The sequence below is a fragment of the Phalacrocorax aristotelis genome, chromosome 2 (genome assembly GCF_949628215.1).
Source record: "Phalacrocorax aristotelis chromosome 2, bGulAri2.1, whole genome shotgun sequence".
Taxonomy (NCBI): Eukaryota; Metazoa; Chordata; class Aves; order Suliformes; family Phalacrocoracidae; genus Phalacrocorax; species Phalacrocorax aristotelis.
The window spans coordinates 61,633,904-61,655,271 of NC_134277.1; the positions used below are offsets into that span (position 1 = coordinate 61,633,904).

Here is a 21,368-nt window from a genome sequence, read left to right on the forward strand (position 1 = left end):
ATATATTATCTGCTGATAAGATTTATAAACAAGAAGAGCAGTCAATGTATGACCTACGAGTATGAGTTTTAGTATGAGCTAAGAATGTTCTTTGAAGATATAGGCAGGAAACTACATGAAAATATGTGTTTGAGGAAAAGTCATGCTGATGGCAGGGCCACACTGCCTGAGCCAAACTGTATCCATTCCAAGTTTTCAAGTTGCAGGTTGTTCTCGGAAATGCATCTATTATAAGAAGTTTGCATTGAGGAAAGTCTAAACTCTTTTCACAGGACTTCAAACCCCTGTAGGAAGGTGGTATAGTCATACCCATGTGCTCAGTTATGCCTCAAACATGAGAGATGTCTCAGTCATGCCTTCTTGAATCTTTTACTAGTAAGATGTTCTACCTATTCTTTGCCTCTCTTGCACCTTTACCTTTATGGCATTTCAGTAATGAAGGCTGTCAGGCAGCTTCTGTAGCTCTGTACTTATTTAAGAGCATCTTTTCCAGCCAATCTAATGGAGACCTAAACCAGAAGTTTTTGACCCAGTTAATGCGATGTCCACAGTGAAAGGTTTGAGAAAAGAGTGAATGATCTCTTGAGATAGTCCACCTGTAAACTTCTGTGTATTCACTTTTTATCTCTGTGTCTTAAAAAAATGAAGCAAAATGCAAAACTGGAGGGAGTTTCAAGAAAGTTGCTCATTTTTGTTGTATCAAAAGGTTGATAGGGAGACTAATATATAAAAATATATATAAATAATATATGTAAAATATATAGTACATCTAGAGGCATTATGGCTAAATTAGGAAAATTTGTAAGTGGAATACCTGTATGTTATAGCTGCTGGGGATGGATTCACAAAAGCTGATCATACCTGCTATACTCAAGCCTAACAACTACCTACTTGGTGTCCTTAGGAATACCTAAGAATGATTAGTATGTGAATATCCTTTTGCAGTGTCTTCTGTGCTGTTATTGCAATACAGTGGTAAGTCTTCTACCAGAAAGTCCTCAAAACAAAGGGTCCATATTAGGAATGTCTTCATGGAGACTTTTGTTAAACTATCACTTGTACAAGTGATTACACACTAGATACACTAGTGTACTTTTAGATTCCAGCTGATGACCATGCAGTAAAGTGCTGGTGGTGCTAGATGGGTTCAGTCAGCCTTTTAGTGCACAATAAAGCATATGTGCATACCTAGGCACATTTCCACATTTCCACATTTGAAACTTGTGACATATTTATAACATAGCCATCTGCTAACAGAAAAATGTGCCACTATGTGTACACAAGTAATTTTTGTGTTTCATAGCCACAGTGTAACTGTGTGTAACTGACGAAACAGAGTATTGGTAGAGCAATAGGATATACTCCTGATTCTGCAGAAAATGCAGGTGCATAGCTGTATGCATTAAACAGCATAGCTAACCCATACCTGAGATGCCAGTTAGAATATAAGCAGCATCATTTGTCCTGTCCCTCTAAATTACAGTATCCATGAAAGCACGCATTAAACAAATGCTTCCCTCTATTCCCCCTCTTCTGAAGGGAATAGAGGGCCTTATATGCCAACTGGACCCATCCCATAGGGAAGTCTGCTGCATCCCTGGGGACATTACCACGAAGCTCCCTAGGCTAGTAAAAGGATCCAATTATTATCCACTAGTGGTTGTTCAGGTCAGCAGTGATGAGGTAGCTGAGAGAAGTGCAAAGACAATCAAAAGGGTCTTTAGAGAACTGGGGCAGTTACTTGAAGGCTCAGGAGTGCAGGTAGCGTTCTTCTCCATCCCATCAGTAGCCGGGAGATATACGGAAAGGAACAGGAAGCCCCATCGCATTAACACGTGGCTCAGAGGCTGGTGCCAGCGGTGGAATTTTTGTTTTTTTGATCATGGGACAGTTTACATGGCACCAGGCCTGCTGGAGACAGGTGGGGTTCACCTGTCATAAAGAGGGAAAAGGATTCTGGCTCAGGAGTTAGCAGGCCTCATTGAGAGGGCTTTAAACTAGATATGAAGGGGGAAGGGGATAAAACCAGGCTTGCTAGGGTGGCATACCTGTGTTGGAGATGAGATCCATAGATCAAGTGAAGTGCATTTACACCAATGCACGTAGCATGGGCAATAAACAGGAGGAGCTGGAAGCCATTGCGTGCCAGGAAACTATGATGTGGTCGCCACCATGGAAACATGGTGGGATGACTGATACAACTGGAGCGCTGCAATGGATGGCTACAAGCTCTTTAGAAGGGACAGGCAAGGAAGGAGAGGTGGAGGGGTAACCTTGTATGTTAGAGAGTGTTTTGACTGTCTAGAACTCAACGACAGTAATGATAAGATTGAGTGCTTATGGGTAAGGATCGGGGGAAGGCCAATAAGGCAGATATCCTGGTGGGAGTCTGTTATAGACCACCCAACCAGGATGAGGAGACAGATGAAGTACTCTACAAGCAGTTGGCTGAAGTCTCACAATCTCTAGCCCTTGTTCTCGTGGGAGACTTCAACTTACCAGATATCTGCTGGAAATAAAACACATCAGAAAGAAAGCAGTCTTGGAGGTTCCTGGAGTGTGTGGGAGATAACTTCCTGATGCAGCTGTTTGTTAAGCGAGCCAACCAGGGGAGGTGCCCCGCTGGACCTGCTGGTTATGAACAGAGAAGGCCTGGTGGGTGATGTGGTGGTCAGAGGCTGTCTTGGGCTCAGCAACCATGACATGAAAGAGTTCTCAATTCTTGGAGAAGTAAAGAAGAGGGTCAGCAAAACTGCTGCCCTGAACTTCAGAAGGGCAGACTTTGGATTGTTAAGGAGCCTGGTTAACAGAGTCCCTTGGGAGGCAGTCCTGAAGGGCAAAGGAGTCCAGGAAGGCTGGATGTTATTAAAGAAGGAAGCCTCAGAGGCGCAGGAGCAGGCCATCCCCATGTGCCGTAAGTCAAGCAGGTGGGGGAGAAGGCCGGCTTGGCTGAATAGGGAGCTTTGGCTGGAGCTCAAGAGAAAAAGGAGAGCTTACTGCCTTTGGAAGCAGGGGCAGGTGACTCAGGAGGGCTACAAGGATGTTGTGAGGTTATGCAGGGAAAAGATTAGAAAGGCAAAGGCCCAGTTGGAACTTAAACTGGCCACTGGCATTAAATATAACAAAAAATGCTTTTTTAAATACATCAGTGAAAAAAGGAGGGCCAGGGAGAATCTCCCTCCTTTGTTGGATGTGGAAGGTAACCTTGCCACGAAAGATGAGGAGAAGGTTGAGGTACTTAATGCTTTCTTTGCCTCAGTCTTTAATAGTCAGACTGGTCATCCTTGGGGTTGTCAGGCCCCTGTGCTGGGAGATGGAGATAGTATGCAGAATGAAGTCCCAGTTGTTGAAGAGGTGGCAATCACCAACCTGCTCCTTCACCTGGATGTTCACAAGTCCATGGGGCCAGATGGGATCCACCTGAGGATACTGAGGGAGCTGACAGAGGAGCTCGCCAAGCCACTCTACATCATTTATCAGCAGTCCTGGTCAACCGGGGAGGTCCCAGATGACTGGAAGCTAGCAAATGTGACGCCCCTCTACAAGAAGTGTCGGAAGGAGGATCTGGGGAACTACAGGCCTGTCAGCCTGACCTCAGTGCCGGGAAAGGTCATGGAGCATATCATCTTGAATGTCATTATGCAGCACATGTGGGACAACCAGGGGATTGGGCTCAGCCAGCATGGGTTTATGAAAGGGAGGTGCTGCCTCACTAACCTGGTCTCCTTCTATGATAAGGTGACCTGCTTAGTGGATGAAGGGAAGGCTGTGGATGTTGTCTACATGGACTTTAGTAAGGCCTTTGACACTGTCTCCCACAGCATTCTGCTGGAGAAGCTGGCTGCTCACGGCTTGGGCAAGTGCACTCTGCGCTGGGTTGCAAACTGGCTGGACGGCTGAGCCCAGAGAGTGGTGGTGAATGGAGTCAAATCCAGTTGGCGGCCAGTCACAAGTGGTGTTCCCCAGGGCTCAGTGTTGGGGCCGGTCCTGTTCAATATCTTCATTGATGATCTGGATGAGGGGATTGAGTGCACCCTCAGTAAGTTTGCAGGTGACACCAAGCTGGGTGGAAGTGTCGACCTGGTGGAGGGGAGGAAGGCCCAACAGAGGGACCTGGACAGGCTGGATCGTTGGGCCAGAGCCAATGGTATGAGATTCAACAAGGCTAAGTGTAGGGTCCTGCCCTTGGGTCACAACAACCCCATGCAATGCTACAGGCTTGGGGAGGAGTGGCTCGAGAGTTGCCTGGAGGAAAAGGATCTGGGGGTGTTGGTTGACAGCTGGCTGAACATGAGCTGGCAGCATGCTCAGGTGGCCAAGAAGGCCAATGGCATCCTGGCTTGTATCAGGAATAGTGTGGCCAGCAGGAGCAGGGAGGTGATCGTGCCCCTGTACTTGGCACTGGTGAGGCCGCACCTCAAGTCCTGTGTTTAGTTCTGGGCCCCTCACTACAAGAAGGACATCGAGGTGCTGGAGCGTGACCAAAGAAGGGCAACAACGCTGGTGAAGGGTCTAGAGAACAAGTCTTCTGAGGAGTGGCTGAGGGAACTGGGGTTGTTTAGTCTGGAGAAGAAGAGGCTGAGGGGAGACCTTATTGCTTTCTACAACTACCTGAAAGGAGGTTGTAGCGAGGTGGGTGTTGGTCTCTTCTCCCTAGTAACAAGTGATAGGATGAGAGGAAATGGCCTCAAGCTGCACTAGGGTAAGTTTATGTCACACATTTTCAAGCCACAGAATCACAGGTTGGGAGGGGCTTCAGGGATCATCTAGTCCAACCATTCTAGGAAAAGCACAGTCTAGACAACATAGTCCAGCACCCAGTACAGACAAATCTTGAAGGTGTCCAACGTGGCCGAGTCAACCACTTCCCTGGGGAGATTATTCCAATGGTTGACTGTCCTCACTCTGAAAAATTTTCCTCTCATGTCCAATCAGAATCTCCCCAACAGCAACTTCTGTCTATTCCCCCTTGACCTCTCCATGTGACTCCTTGTAGAAAGGGAGTCTCCATCTTCTTCGTAGCTACCCCTTCAGTACTGGTACATGATGATGAGATCCCCTCTGAGCCTCCGTTTCTCAAGGCTGAACAAACCCAGCTCTCCCAGCCTACCCTCGTATGGCAGGCTTCCTAGTCCTTTGATCATCTTGGTGGCCCTTCTCTGGACCCCTTCCAGCCTGTCCACATCCTTTTTGTATAGCTGGGATCAGAACTCTATGCAGTACTCCAGGTGTGGCCTGAGAAGCGCTGAGTAGAGTGGGATAATGACTTCTTTATCTCTGCTGGTGGTGCCCTTTTTGATGCAACCCTGTTGACCTTCTTGGCCACAGCAGCACACTGTTCGCTCATTGTTGACCTCTCTGTCCACCAGGACCCCCAGGTCCATTTAGTTTGGACATTTAGGAAAAACACCTTCACTGAAAGGGTTGTCAAACATTGGAACAGGCTGCCCAGGGAGGTGGTTGAGTCTCCATCCCTGGAGGTATTTAAAAGAAGGGTAGATGTGGTGCTTGAGGATATGTTTTAGTGGTGGGCTTGGCAGTGATACGTTAGCGGTTGGACTCTATGATGTTAAGGGTCTTTTCCAACCTTAATGATTCTATGATTCTATGATTCCATGATCACTGGAGTAATGATGTAAACTGCTCTGGTAAATCTCAGTATTGTGAAGACTGGACAGCAAATCCTCTGCCATTTGTGGCTTTTAGAGCATTTGAATAAGGTTTCTGGAGTGTGACTTGTTCTGTCTTTTGTACCTAGGAACACTAGGGACCAAATCCTCTGTGCTTCATTATTTTGCTCTTCCAGAAAATATTAATTTCACAAGCTTAAAATCCCATACTGTGGTAGCATTGGGGATCATGTGGGGTTATAGAATCATAGAATGGTTTGGGACGGAAGGGGCCTTTAGAAGTCATCTAGTCCAACCCCGTGTAGTGAGCAGGGATATCTTCAACAAGATCAGGTTGCTCAGAGCCCTGTCCAACCTGACCTTGAATGTTTCTGGGCATGGGGCCTCCACCACCTCTCTAGGCAATCTCTTCCAGTGCTTTACCACCCTCATTGTTAAAAATTTTTTCCTTATATCTAGTCTAAATCTACCCTCCTTTAGTTTCAAACCATTACCCCTTGTCCTGTCACAACAGACATTACTAAAAAGATTGTCCCCATCCTTCTTATAATCCCCTTTTAAGTACTGGGAGGCCACAATAAGGTCTCCCACAGCTTTCTCTTCTCCAGGCTGAACACCCCCGACTCTCTCAGCCTGTTGTCGTAGGAGAAGTGCTCCAGCCCTCACATCATTTTTGTGGCCCTCCTATGGATCTGCTCCAACAGTTCCATGTCCTTCTTGTGCTGAGGGCTCTAGAGCCAGACACAGTACTCCAGGTGAGGTCTCATGAAGAGTGGAGTAGAGAGGCAGAATCTTCACCACCCACATGGAAGAGCAGTAATGGGTACTAGTCTGAGGGCTGTATCAGGCTTGGAAGTTTCCTAGTGATACCTCTACCTGGGCTCCTGGGAGGCAGCTGACTTCCCTATGAGGGGGGTCAGCCCAGCATATTGGACCCTCTGTTACCCCGAGAAGGGAGTCTCCTACAACTATGACCCATCTTTTCTTCCTTGTGGAGGTGGTGATAATATGGGGGGTAGGCTTTTCTGGTCTTGGTGACTCCTCTGGTTTAGATAGATCAACACCCATACCATATACTGACTGGTCTAGTGCCTTATATCTATTGTGCAGAAGCACCTGGGGGGACCACGTGGTGGACAAGGAAAGGGTTCTCTTGCTGCCCCAATTGTGGACTTGTTTCCACTTGCTGCTTCCCTTTAAGACCCTGCCTACATCCTGGTAGGCAGATTCTGGTGGGTCGTCCTTCCACATTTCCCATGAACACTGCTTTACGCATTCTACATGCCAGAAACATGAATAATATTGGTATAAACACTGAGGGTAGAAAAAAGGATCACTCTTCTTCTGATCTGTGAAAGCATCTGAACACCCCCATGCTAGGGGTTTACAAAAGTTAGCATGAGTTAAATACATGCTTAAGAGTTAACCAAGAAAATATTTGTCCTTGCTGAACTGGGAGCTCTGTGATAAAAGAAATAGATTTAACCCATTAAATAGATTCTAACCCATTGAGAATATTTCCCTGTGGTCTAACACTTCTTGCTTTGAAGAAATAAGATGTAAGACATAACCTTGGTGCCTCACAGCCTCCTTTTAAGGCATATAAGTGTATCTTTAGAGCAAAAGCTATCCTCTTCTGATATTAGTAGGCTTACTAGTGGCTGAAGTAACAAAATGAGGAAATAAGATAAAGACTGAAATTATATTTTTTAGCATTAATTAATAAAAATGCTAATTTCCTCCTTATTTTTTCCTGTACTTTATCAGAATTTATTTTAAGATTAAAGAAATACAACTATTGCCTCTTTTATGAGTTTACTATTAATATGCTTTCTTTTATAGTCTATATTTGTATGTAGAAGACGGTTCTCAAATGTTAAATATGTGTTTAAATACTGTCTGTTCAATAGATTCTTTATATCTCAGGTTAAAAAAAGATGAAGTAATCTTCATCTGCAAATATGTTTATCAAAATGCATTATTTCTTGATTAGAATATTGCTTTGTTCTGACCACTAGATGGTGTAAATGTCTGCAGGTAAGTATATCTGCATGGGAATGTAATGACACAGTTATAAATATTATTCTTCTGACCAACAGATATTTCCTGGACTGATTCTCTCAGACATTAAGCCTGCCAAAAGAATGAAGTTCAAGACAGTCTGCTACCTGCTTGTTCAGCTCATGCACTGTCGTAAGATGTTCAAAGCAGAGATCCCTTTCTCCAATGTCATGACGTGTGAGGATGATGATAAGGTAATCTGTGTGGGCTGTTTGGGCATTGGTTCCAGGACTGCATCAACCAGACTTGCTCTGAGAACATATGGGATGACCTGATGAACTGATAGAGGAGTTTCTGATGTTCCCAATGGAGCTAGTGCTATCTAATGCCCACAGCCTTCTCACAGCAAAGACAAACTTAATTATAACAGGCCTTAAATTTGGAGCTCCTCTTGAACAAGCCAGCACAGGTGGCCTACATGGCTTCTGTTAAGGGCTTCCTTCACCGGCATTAGAGTTTCTGAGGCTTTTCCTGCAATTATCAAGAACTGCTCTTTTGCATCACTAATCCATCACAGTCTGAAGCTGATGGCAGCAAATGCAAAATAACAGAATAATTTTGTCTCTCTAGATGGTTCTCTAAAGAATGAAAGGCAACTGATTACCCAAAAAACCCTCTTAGTCCCTAATACAAATCCTAAATATGGAAGTCTCTAATACAAATATGAATACTGCTTTCTTGAATGGCTTTTAATGCTATAACTCAAAATTCATTTACATACTAGTAGCCTGGTTTAATTCCTTTTCTCTGTGGGGGTCTACCCAGAAATTTATGGAGAAAAAAACTTTTAAAGAGTTGTTAATTCCATTTTCTTTGCCAGCAGGTGGCAATATTACATAGGTCACTCTACCAGTGCTCCAAAGCGGGGTGTGTGCACATTGGAATCAGGAATTCATCTTGACTGCTTCACCTTTTTTTTTCCTTTCTTTTTAAAATAATGTACAGTTACTGATGATTCAGTCTCAATCTTGCTTTCATAAAGCATTCTAACTTTTAAATTTTGGGTTTTACATGTGCTTGTTTCTTCTGTGGGAAAAGGGGAGAGAAGTCCATTAGTTCCTTTAAAATGCAGTTTCAGTGAAGAAGTTCAGAAACTTCAGATTTGATTTAGAAATTGGCTGTCTACAAGGTTTTCCAGTTGTGAATTAGTACTGGGTTTGGGTGTTTAAAGAAAGTAACACACACATTCTTTGCAGTGTGTCTTGTGTATGTATCTCTATAAATATGGCAATATACACAGAAAAGCCCAATATGGGTTTGCTAGGGATCTGATGAAAATTCTCTTATGTCAGAACATTTGCAGTGAAGTTCTACAATGCTATCTTTAACTGAACCCGTTGTTCTGAGCTTTTGTACCTAATACACAACACCTATAGTGGAGCATGATATAAGATTTTAATAAAATACACTGTGTTGCAATGCAGGATTTCTTCAGAGCTATCAGTCCTCAAATCATGTAAAACAAGCTATGCCTGTAAAGGCTTTGAAGCCAGCACATTACTGTAGCATGTATATATTTATTTTATTTCTGAGAAAGAAAAATATTGGATCTTGATCACGTATAAGACATAATGCAAGTCTACTGCATGAAGTAATAATAGAGATAAAAATTAGAGATCTAGTGAAAATAATTATATGTGAGCAACAGCTATTTTGATTAAGCACAGTAACTTTAACCCTATTTCAAAATGGCAGAACAGATAATATAATTTATTCCATATTTCAGAATAACTCCCATTGCTACCCTCATTACAAATTTTAAAGCAAAGAAGCATTTTCTTTTTCATTTTTTTAAATGTTGTTTTGCTCACCCCTATTGTTGTGTTATAGACTCAAATTTGGGTTATAAAAAAATCGCCAAAGATGTGCTTTCTGCTGCACCTCAAGTAATACCTATGCTAACTAACTGCAGTTTATGAAGAGCAAAATTGTATATTCCTGGCAATATGCCTGAAAGCACTCGGTTTCCCTACAAACTTGTGGGTGTCTTCTGTGAGAGAACAACTTTATATCTGTTCAGAAACATTTAAAATAGCTGTTTGGCTGGCAGTTTAAGATTTCTATTACGGCTAATAGAACCCAGGAGATCAGAACTGAAAGCTCTAATCCATGTATGTCTGCAAGATTACTTTTCATGTTGAAACAATTAGTTCTTACACCACAGACAACTTAACAAGTAATGGGATTTGATAGTTTGAAGAAAAATATTTCAGGTAGCCTCATAATTGTTTAAAGCTTGTATAACCTGCTCTCTACATATAAAGCCAGTAAAACAGGACTTGGAATGTTATTTTACCTTTGCTAGGGTCCATTCTTCTTTACAATCAGAAAACTAAGGTTTCAGTCAGCAGTTAACCCTTCCCACTGTTCATAAGTATTCAGGTGTTATATAGATATAACATGGGCTATGTAAGCTAATGAGCTGCTGTAGTCCACTGTTCACTGATGAGGATCTCATCAGAGGATATCATGAGAACTACTTCTTGTGGAACAAGACAGGAAACTGTCGTTCCTGCAGAATTACTTAAATACCAGTCACCAACTCTTTTTACTATCTGGTTTAAAAGGATATTTTGTAGTATAGCCTTTAAAGAGTGGGCAATTAAGTACTGACTGCTCTGAAGAGAGACATTTTGTGTGCCGTTGTTACAGCTTGCTGACAGACTCTGCTGATTATATCTAGAGCTAATGTTGTCCTTATTCCTGAGCAGACTTGTCATTTCATAATATTTCAGATTGTCTTCCTGAACTCTGAGATGTTAGTTTAAAAAGTATTCCTTTAACGGTATAAAAATAATGCATCTTGCCTGAACTGGGCTGTCAAAACTCTTCTGGGAGGTAAGGCTTGACCTTTTTTGAGGTGAAAAGGATATTCGATTGATGTCTCTTTCTTCCTGCTCAATGTGCTAACCATTAAGTGACTGTTTTTTCTTTTACAAGATTGGCCTACCTCTTTCTCAATGCATTTAAAAAATGCTGCATCTACAAGAGTATTTTGTGAAGGCCCTGATCCTTTCAGTGTGTTGGGGCATTGGCAGTCATACCAGTGCAGTTCTAGCTGTAATGGTTTAGATTACAGTGCCCTCAACTGAAGGTTACCACCAGTGTGACTGAGATGCTGCTCACCATCTTCTGAGAACTGTCTGTGAAGAGTGAGACAGATTGTCTAAAATCCCTTTCAGATACGCTCCATGATAAATCTTTTGCACTGAAAAGGACTATGAGCAATAATCTTGTCAGTTGTGCTATCTCAGCCATGGAAGAATTAACCCCAGTGAGGCACAGGTTAGCTCTGGTAATTTATTGGACTGCTCCATCTGGATCTGCAAGTGCACTTAAGGCATAACCAAGAGGTCTGAACAAGAGAGCCACTTGGGTGAGTTAAAGATAGGAACGCTTGAAATTTCAGACCCTCTGAAGTCACATATGGTCACTGTGCAAGAGGTTAAGGAAAATTATCTTTTCAAAACATAAATTGTTACCTAGTCAGTTTTGGACAGCAGAACTTTTCTTGTAACATGAAGAGCCTGGTTTTCTTGTCTTCAAGATGTCCAGAGCTCCATGTCTTCCATCAAGAAAAAATTTCTAATTCTGTTTCTAGGTAAAGTCACGCTGATTGGGATCAAACTGATTATTTCTTCCGTGGCAGAGAAGTGTCAGAGCAATATATGAAGGGAATTTCTGTGGATGAGGATTGAAATCCTGGAATGAAGTGGGGGTTTTCTCATTGAATTTAATGAGGTCGGGATTTCAGCTAAGGAGTTTTTAAAAGATGGCAATCACATGGAAATAAGATCTCTGTCTTTTGTAGTTGCTTTGCTTAATGAATTCCTCATCCTGGCTGTGTGCTTTAGATAATATGAACAGCAATGAAAAATTTAAATGTTAATAAAATATGTGTTTCTTTCTTCATCTGTGCTACAGAGGAGAGCATTAAGAACAGCCTCTGAAAAACTCAGGAATCGTTCCTCTTTTTCTACCAATGTTGTATACAATACTCCAGGAACTCGAGTAAACAGATACATCAGCCGTTTGATAGAGGCCCGGCAAACTGAGTCTGAGATGGCTGACTTGAACTTCATTACCCTGAAGTATAAGCAAATTGAACGTGAAAATAAAGTAAGGGATTTTTAAATTATTTTTACTGATTTCTTTGACCATAAGCCAGCCAGCATTGGGTTTTTGTTTGTCTTTAGACAACATTTAAATTCTACTGGCTATGTTTATATAACCTTCTGGACTGTCTCTCAGTAAAGAGGGAGACATCTCCACCTCTTATGAAAGGAGGGGATAAAAAGCAACATCAGTACCTTTCTACTCATCAAGATCCTCCCCCATAAAGTTACACATCCTGTGTTTTGTCCTTCCTTTTCTTCTCCAAACTGACCTGCGTCACCTATTTGACCTTGTCTTATGGCAATGCGCCTACCTACTGACTCATCTGCTCTGGAGAAGCATTAATGACAGGAGGATGCTTCCCTCTGTCTATGTAGCTGATAAGTATTGATCCTTTCAATCCTAGAAAATATGAAAAAATCTTAAATCTCTGGGAAAGATTGTGATCTTATGCCAGTGTGACTGTGCTGAAAGTAGTGGACTTACTCCAGACTTATAAGCGTGCATATAAGCTAACAAAGTAGAGCTGGTTCTTCCTACTTTGTATGGGTTTTGTTTGTAAATACTAATTTTTTTAAGTAAAAAAAAGCCTTTGGTTTATGTGTTTGAAAAAGCAAAACTGATATGATTTTGGATTAATTTGGCAGTAGCATTTATTTTTTCACTGTAAGTCTCTTCATAGTCTAAGATTTCATGTCACTACTGTTTTGAGTCAGAAGGCTGTGCGCCACATTGAACTTAATATTTTTAAGGTCTTGAGCATTAATGAGCATTAACTTTGATTTCAAGTTTCCACAGTGATTTACTTTTTAAATGTAATTGTTTTATTTCAAAATAAAAAAGTCTTTTGGTGTAAATGAGAATGAAATTTGGATCTTTCTGAGAAACACTCATGCATTTCCACCACTGAAAAGTGTTCTGTTCTAAGGACTGTGGCTTAGTGGAATCAGGGACAGTAACTACTCAAAACTGAGCCTGTGTATCTCATTAGCAGCTGCCTCCAGCCCACCCATTAGTGTCCTGTCCTGAGCAGCTTCAGTGACAGGACTCTTTGAAGGCAGCACCAAGGGAGTTTTGGCCTGTTTTTGTGATGAATAAGTGGAGAGGAGGGAGTGCCACCTCCTGGTTCAAAATGGCTGAATCCCTTTTGCTCTGAAAGATAAACTTATGTCTGAGCCTAATCCAGATTTGACTAGTTACAGGGTGAAAATTACACAGCTAGGCCAACAGAAGCAGCTGAAACAGAAAGATGTCAAGGAAAATATTGTGTAGACTTGCCTCATCTTTTTTTTTCATGTGAATTAAGCAATGATTATTTGTATATTTGTAAAATGGTTAGGAGCTTGTTTTATTTTAGGCTACACTTCTTTCGTACTGAGAATGGACAAGTGTGGGTGGCTAGGTGTGTATAAAATGCTCACTGTCTTGATTTCTTCCTTTTTTTAACAGTACCATCAGCTTCAGGATGAGTACTTCACCAGTGCTGTAGTTCTCTCACTAATTCTAGCTGCCTTATTTGGCCTTGTCTACCTTCTAATAATACCACAGTAAGTTTCTGTCTTTTGCCATTATAATTCAAAGTGGAACATCTTCAAGCATCCTGCACAGGTTAAAATGTTAATGTCTTTGGAATAAGAATTAGCACCCAGGTCAGTATCTTCTCAAACAGGAGACTCTCTGTTCGTATACCCTCAGTCTAACTGTTATCTCTTCCATTTGTCCAAAGGAGTCACATCTTGTTATCTTATTTTAAAAAATTTCTTTCCTCTTCTCTCTTTTTTTTTCTTTTTCTTTTTTTTTTTTGGTAGAAGGATGCATTTAGAAGACAGACACTGAAATCTGCTAAACTTATTAACAGGATTTCTGCATTTCAAACAAAGCTGTTACTGCAGCTTTACTAAATGTATTTGTGCTGGCTTTGGATGAGGTACTTTAGGTATTGATAGCAACGTAGGAAAAATTATACAGAGATCAACAGGAGCTAAGTACTGAAGTATCCATCCAGCTTTTCAACCCAAATTAATAGCCTGCATTGAGGTTTTTGATATCCATACTGTCACAACACAAACTGCCTAGTGCATAGTTTGGCCATTCTCATATGAGTTGCAGTCTGACCTTGGCTGCAGACATAACCAAATGCTCCTGATGTATTTGGGGGGTGTCTGATGCCTATTGTTGAGTGATATATTTTAGTGATTACTTCATATTTTGTCAATTCTATGTGAAACATTACTAAATAAAATAATTAGATTTCACTTTCAAATCTAGGGGTTATAAGTAGATGCAATCATGTTTGATGTATAAAAATAATTAGTAATAAGGGTTTTAAGATGAGAATATAAAAACAGTCAAAATAAGCTTCACTCACTTTTACTAATTATTAGGATTTTAAGGAAATAGAACCAGCCACAGGAAAATGCTTTTGAAAATCCCATTTTAAATTCTGGTCTTTTCTATTCACAAATCCCCAGTCAGGATAATATTTACTCCTATATTCTATTATTTCTAACTGAAAGTTTGAGAAACACCTTTTTTACTTTTATAATAATCATCATAATGTAAATTAGTTATATAAAAAATTTCACCTGAAGAATTCAAAGTCACTTATAAAAAACATCTGATTTCCAGGCTAATGACCTCTGCTGACTAATTGGAGCACGCTTAAGAACTCTTTCACCTACTTCTGAAATGAAGCCCAGCTGTATAACATGGCAATTTAGAACAAGGAGAGACAAATAATATTAGTGTACTTGAAACCAGAATGAATTCAGTATATGGTAGTTGATAGCCTTTCAAAAAAGTATTGTCACTTAAAAAGCAGCTGGACAGATATTCAGTTTAAGCTCTGATCTGACAGACACACAAGCTCCAGCAGAACATGACCACTGAAGGCCATGAAGATGGACTGGTTCATCACTAGGTTAGTTAGAAAAGCCACCCACTGAATGGTCTTAAGCGCTCTCTTCCAGTGTCTGTTTGGTGGTGTCCTCATGCCAAATTACTATTCTCAGTAAATACAAATTTACTCAAATTTACAAATTTACTCTCAGTAAATACAAATTCTCAGGCTCCTCCCTCACTGTGACAGATGCAGCCATGAGCTAGACTAAAACTTTGGAACTGTTGGAAAATTTTTTCTCTACACAGAACTTGGAGCTTCAGGTTGCTCTTTAGATCACCAAAGTAGTTATGACAAGAGAATGGAAAAGCAAAGACAATAAGTGTAATCTATTATTATAATGGGAGAAGTGATAATAATGGTGTTTGACATGTATCACAATATTCCAAGGAGGAGGTTCAAAATCTAGAGACAAGAAAATGTTGTAAGAAAGCCAGTTGGTCTGTAAATACACAGAAAGCAATGGGTTTGTCATTCTCCCAATTCCTATGATCATCTGAGCAAAACAGCTTCTCATCTAAAGACACGTTTTATATCCCCAGAAGGAATTAGTGAAAGTAAGGCTATGCTCCTCTCAACCTCAGCTGTCCAATTACAGAGGCACACATGCAGCATAGCCACTAAAAGCCTTGACAATAAACCTTTCTGACGCCTTATGCTGGGTTTATTTTTAAAAAACAATGTAGTCCTTTGTTGCTGGTACCAACCCAAATCTCTGCCAGGGTCCCACTCAGCACTAGTGTCAGTTGTTGGCTGTTGCCGCCTTAAAAGACACTGTTGAAGTCATGTCCCCTGCATTTTTTTCTAGTATCTACCATCCTGAATGCTATTATCTAAAAGCACAAGAGAGCCTGCTGTCTATTAATACTTACATTCAGAATCTACACTGGAAGTATCTAAAGTCATCTCCCCATTCTGGATACACATACTACACCACAGAATTTTCCCTGTTTGTGTATTGGTGGAATTGTTACATGAATTTGAAATCAAAGCCAAATACTGAGAAATTCTACAGCAGAAGAATTGCACTCTTCCACTGTTAGAAACCCTGTATAAGCAATCTTGCCCCAGTCATGGTCAAGGGCACAGATACATATATGCATGCAGCCACAGCTCACATCTTCTGGACTGACTGGCTGGGTCACAAGACTAGAAAAGAAGGCGTGAAGATCGTGTTATGCTGCTGTCATAGAGCCCTGGTTCCATGGCTGCTTGGGGCCAGGCTGTCCCTGAGCATAAATGAAAGCATCCGCACTGGTGAACTAATTTTCACCAGCTTGCTCATATCCATATGGTGCTGTTCCAATAACACAGGTTTTCTGGAGGAGGAAAGGGCTTGTTCTGCAGCCCTTTCCTCATGAAGAACAAGCGTATTTTGAAAGATCAGGAGAGGGAAGATTAAGAATTAAAATAATTATCACAGCACCTTCGTGAAACCTAAGAAGGGTGTTGCTTTGTTTCATTAGAACAAGGGATTACAGTCTGGTCTGAATTTATTTGACTTGATAAGTGACTGAGTTGACAGACCTTTGATTTCTGAATCTTTGAGGAGTGATTAGAAGGGAAAAGCATCTGGTAACTTACACAGCTGCCAAGGCCAAGTAATTGGGTTACACACTCCACTTTTGAGAGTCATCACGCTGAATATTCTGCATTAGCCTACAATTAGAAGGTGTCTCTCCTGACATACCATAAAGCTTTTATCTCCTTGCTGAGGCCAGAGTGGGCATCATATACAAGAGCATTTAACTGATTTCTCATTCTTGAGACCAATGCATTTCACTGTGAAATTTCCTCTATAATGGTTAGTATTGCATCAAGGGTTAGGGGGGACACCCTCCACCATTCATCCAAAATACCATTTCAGAAGGACCCTTGTGCTGTTTGTTCTCATCTGCTACTGAGTTGCATTGCTTTACTTCTATTGTGTTTTGATTCTAGGAGTACCGTAGTTCTTGTTCTCCTGGTGTTCTGCATATGCTTTCTAGTGGCTTGTATTATGTACCTACATGTCACACGAGTACAAGTAAGTCATTTAAGACTATTCTTCCTTTTGGTGGCTATGCTTTGTTTGTCCTTTGGAATATGAAGCCATCAGTGCATGCTTCACAGATTCATAGAGTCTGAAATCTATGTGCTTTTCAAGTTCATTGCCAAGTAATGTATTAGGCACTTCAAAAACAAAGATGGTTCACCTGAAAGTAGAATTTTACATGAGTAGTCATTACAGCAGCATAGCATTCAGTGCAACTGATGCTCTGCTTTTTGTCTTTTTGCTACATCTTCCCTGAACGCCTACCACAAGCTGCTGAATTATTCCAGTGTTCAGATAAACAGGTGCTTTTAACCTGACTTTTTCTCCTTTCTGACTGGGGAGCACACAAGTTCTCCCTTCCATTATGACTGGTATCTGAATATAACATCCTGCTAACTTCCCCTCTGTTTTCAAAATTTTCTGCCAAAGCAGAAGCTGTTTTGATGGTAATGCACAATGTTTTGCACATGCAACCTTTGGCCTTTTCAAAATGTTTAGTAATGATTAATTCTTCTGCACTACATTTTCACAACAATAATGATGCAGAAGGACATTTGCTTGTTTTAGGAGAGAACTTGGTCTGCCAGATCAGAATAAAGCATCTACAGATTAATTTTCTGATGAAAGAAATCTGTAGTAGCTTAATCTAAATTTAGTATTTTCAGACAAGTATCAGAAGAAAACACCTACACAGTTAATAAGCTTTGCTGATTAGCACACACTAATTTTTAGTTAAGAAAAAATGCCCTTTGGCAGGAGGAAAGTAATTGTTTTCATGGAAACATAAATAGTATATTAGCAGATTATCTGGTACAGAGCAAATCTTTATAAACTTACAGAATTATTTGGGAGTAGTTATTATGATCTCTTTTGTGTCATAAAGGCACAGTAGTTTATCATATTTATCATTTGTTGTTCTGACTAAGGATGGTAGAACCATAGACGAAGTTTGTAGGAAACTGCTCTTCTTTATGCCATTCCCCTGTGGCTATTGCAAACTTAAGTTTTGTTCCAGTTGTTTTGGTAGTCAACAGAATTTGAATTTATGTCAGGTTCCTCTAGGGATTCAGCACCTTACAGTATCAAATCCAGCATTAGAAAAATAAATATAAAAACTCAGAATGTTGCAGCTTGAATTTTTATGAAATTTTCTTATGTAATAAATAAAAGGTAATGAATATGTTATGTATAATGAATATAGAATTGTAAACCAGTCATTCCCCTACTTTAATCAATCTTCTGGCTCTTATTTGCTATTTTACACTGACAAGTGATTCAACTTCTCCATGCTTTAGCATGAAATGTGTCACTCATAAAACTACTATAATAATGATTTGCTGTACCAGTTACCTAGCATTTTGGGGCTCTGACAGTAGTTATTTAATTAATAAAAATTCCACAAATAAAAGAAAACAAAGAAAATGAAGCCCAAAATTCTATCATAAAAGAGGAGATGCAATCTTAGAATGACCAAAAGTCAAAGTATAAATCTTTTACGTGTCAGTCAGAGTTTTAATTCAGACATCTCTCATACCTTACCTTTTAAAAGTTTATTTTCCTTTTTAATCCAATAGCCTAACATGTTACCATTTAGAACACATAGGTACTACACACACAAAAATAATGTCTGTGCAATGTGTCAGGGCACATCCTCTTTGAAGGCATTTTGCTTTGTCACTGGTAATCATGCAGCATTATCTTTGAACTATGGGGATTTTCTCTTTAAGAAGCAGTACTTGTTTGGTTGAAAAGTGGATTAGTGTAATACACATATTTCCTTCAATCAAAATTATTATTTTGTATTTTATTTACATGGATAAAAACACACATGTTCCACCTCATGTGTGGAGAGGGTTTTGGTCTAGTTGGGTGGACAACTTGATGCGTGAAAAAACCATCTGGATGATCACATTCAGAGCATAGCGTTTTATGGTTGTGCTCTGCCTGGAAGCCAGTAATAAGTGGGGTACCACAGTAATTTATCCTGGGACCTGTTAAACATTTTTGTCAGCAACCTGGAGAAGGACATGGAGTATACTCATGTCAAGTTTTGGGGTAACAGCAACACACTGGCAGGATGACAACTGAGGGGGACATATATAGGTTAGCAGAATGGGTCAACAGGAATCTTATGAAATACAGCATGGATACTGCAAAGTCCAGACCCTGAGAAAGAAGAACCCTCTGCAATGACACAGGCTGGGGTCTGACCAGCTCTGCAGAAATGGCCCTGGGGGTCAAGGCAAAGAGTACTTCTGGGCCCCTTGAGGTCCCTTCCAAATTGAACTGTATGATAGTGATATATGATAATGCAGAAATAGTCTTTTCATAGTGTATTTTTTGAGACTTCTATATCCTTTCCCTTGAGACACAGCTTTTCAATGTGAGATTGTTACAATTTAAGGTTCTTATTCAATATACTCACTGTTTTATTAAAGGTGATATACCTCAGGTATCCCAATATATTTTACTGATGCTGACTAATAGTTAAACTGGTGTCTGGTGTAGTCAATTAACTCAGGTCAGTAATATGCTTATACATATCTATTTATATTACATCAGTTGTTCATCACCTGCATTTACATGGACTTAATCCACACTGAGGCCAGAATGTATTCGTAGATCACACATGTTTTTGGTTTTTTTTTTTCTGTAATTGCTGTATTCTCTTGTTTCACAGCCTGTATGAAGTTGATTCACCTGTAACTATATCAAACTTTTAATTCATGGTCACCCATACAGAGGAAATATCTCTGCATATGTGAAAAGAAAGGGAGGAGTTTCAATACATGATTTCTATTGTACCAAGACCACAGAAGCCCCTTTCTATGGGCACTTGGCTGCCTGCTGGAAGCTATGCTTTTCATGTTGATGATACCCATGAAGTGAACAGCTTTTGTTCAAGTCTGGTGACTTTCACCCAAAAATGAGGTGTTTGCTTGCTCCATTTGATGTTAAGTAAAAGTCAGCCTTGATAAGCCTGAATTCCCTCCTTTTTATGGACACAGGGTTGTTTGCTCTTTAAATCTCATTGTTTCATGGAGTTGATTCTTGCCCCTTGAAGTCACTGGAAGAAGTCCTGTGGTCTGAAAGATGTATTGTGGATCCAGTAGGTAACAGATGCCCCAAGCATTCTTAATGCAAAGGGAAAAGAAGGAAAGCAGCTTTCCCTGAAACCAGAGTAGATTTTTATGATTGGAACAAGTATAAGTACTAAGCCTGACAGACTTATCCTTCCTCTCTCACCTTCTGTCACTGGCTTCATATATGCTCACAGCAGCAAGCACTTCACACTTCACAGTGGTGGAATCAGGGTAAAAATGGAGATGAGCAAGAGATTCACAAGACTCCATTCCACCAAGTGTTTTTGTTCTCTACTGCTCTTTCTGCTCTGACAAATTCAATATTCTTAATGAGTCCTGATAATTAAAACTACCCCAGCATTAAACATGACTATTATAGCAGAAGACACAAACACCACTCCAAAATTCTATGCTGCCACAATATGTTCTCTTGGATCACTATTTGTAGCTGATAATTTGCAAGGCAAAAGATGCTTTGGGTATTTTCCCCATGGAAACAAAATCAAATATAATCCTAATTTATTATTTTCATTGTGATCAGACATCCTAATAACCTTTCAAAGAGTTTTAATTATAGTGAGAAATAATGTATAGTAATAATAATGTCACATTTATTACATCCCAAAATGCAATTACCACTAAAATACATGTACACAATGATAACTGCATGCTTGTTTCATAATTTGCAGTGCAGGCAAAATTTCCATCTCTCTTATTCACTTCTTTTTATAGACTACTAAAAAATAACAAGCCCCCCTTTAAAAATATTTTTAAATTTACATATAAATAATTTTTTTTCTTCCTTAGTGTTTTCCAGGGTGCCTGACAATACAAATTCGTACCATTTTGTGTATTTTTATTGTGATCTTAATATACTCCGTGGCTCAAGGATGTGTGGTGAGTATTTAAATCAAGTATAGCTGAATTTAGCACTCTGTTTAAAGAACAACCTGGTATGGATCCATAAACCATATTCTCGTCTGGTGAATTCCTATTCATTTTATTATTATTACTTGCAGAGCATGTCTCTTCAAAATTAAAGCCCTTTGCTATAATTTGAACTTTCACTGCCCTGAGTCATGGTGTTGAATTAGGAATGTCAGAGTTGTTAGAAAATTACATAGTCAGTACCTAGTCAACACCTATAGAAATTTTTATATCAAACCTTAGTATAACGTAGTCAGCTGATATCATGTACTTTATGGGAAAACTGTTTGAATGTTCAACCTACTTACTAGTTCAATGGCTAATATTTTGTGACAGACAAGGCATGGTGTCAAACAGCATTACTTATTTCTACGTGGCAACTTACAGAAAATATTTCTATGTAATAACAGGATATTTTTAGTCCAGGCAGACCAGAAAACATAACAAGATCTTAAAATATAGACAGAAGCATAAAGAGAAGAGGTACTTATACTGTGCTACTTACATGATCCATTCACACCTGATGTCTAGGAAGCTTCTCTTGTATGAAGTGAACTTGCTCAATACTTCTGAAAATTGAGCTTCTTTTAAGCGTAGATTAGCAGCTAGTTCTACAT

The 21,368-nt window shown here is 40.1% G+C and overlaps 1 protein-coding gene across 1 annotated transcript in view; it reads left to right on the forward strand.

The window, feature by feature from the left end:
• Positions 1 to 21,368, forward strand: part of ADCY1 (adenylate cyclase 1) — a 177,081-nt gene that overhangs the window by 127,190 nt on the left and 28,523 nt on the right. Inside the window, exons 8-12 of the mRNA XM_075083782.1 lie at positions 7,730 to 7,885; positions 11,616 to 11,810; positions 13,257 to 13,354; positions 16,648 to 16,732; positions 20,632 to 20,721. Of these exons, the coding sequence (XP_074939883.1) occupies positions 7,730 to 7,885; positions 11,616 to 11,810; positions 13,257 to 13,354; positions 16,648 to 16,732; positions 20,632 to 20,721 (624 nt within the window). The remainder of the gene's footprint in view (positions 1 to 7,729; positions 7,886 to 11,615; positions 11,811 to 13,256; positions 13,355 to 16,647; positions 16,733 to 20,631; positions 20,722 to 21,368) is intronic.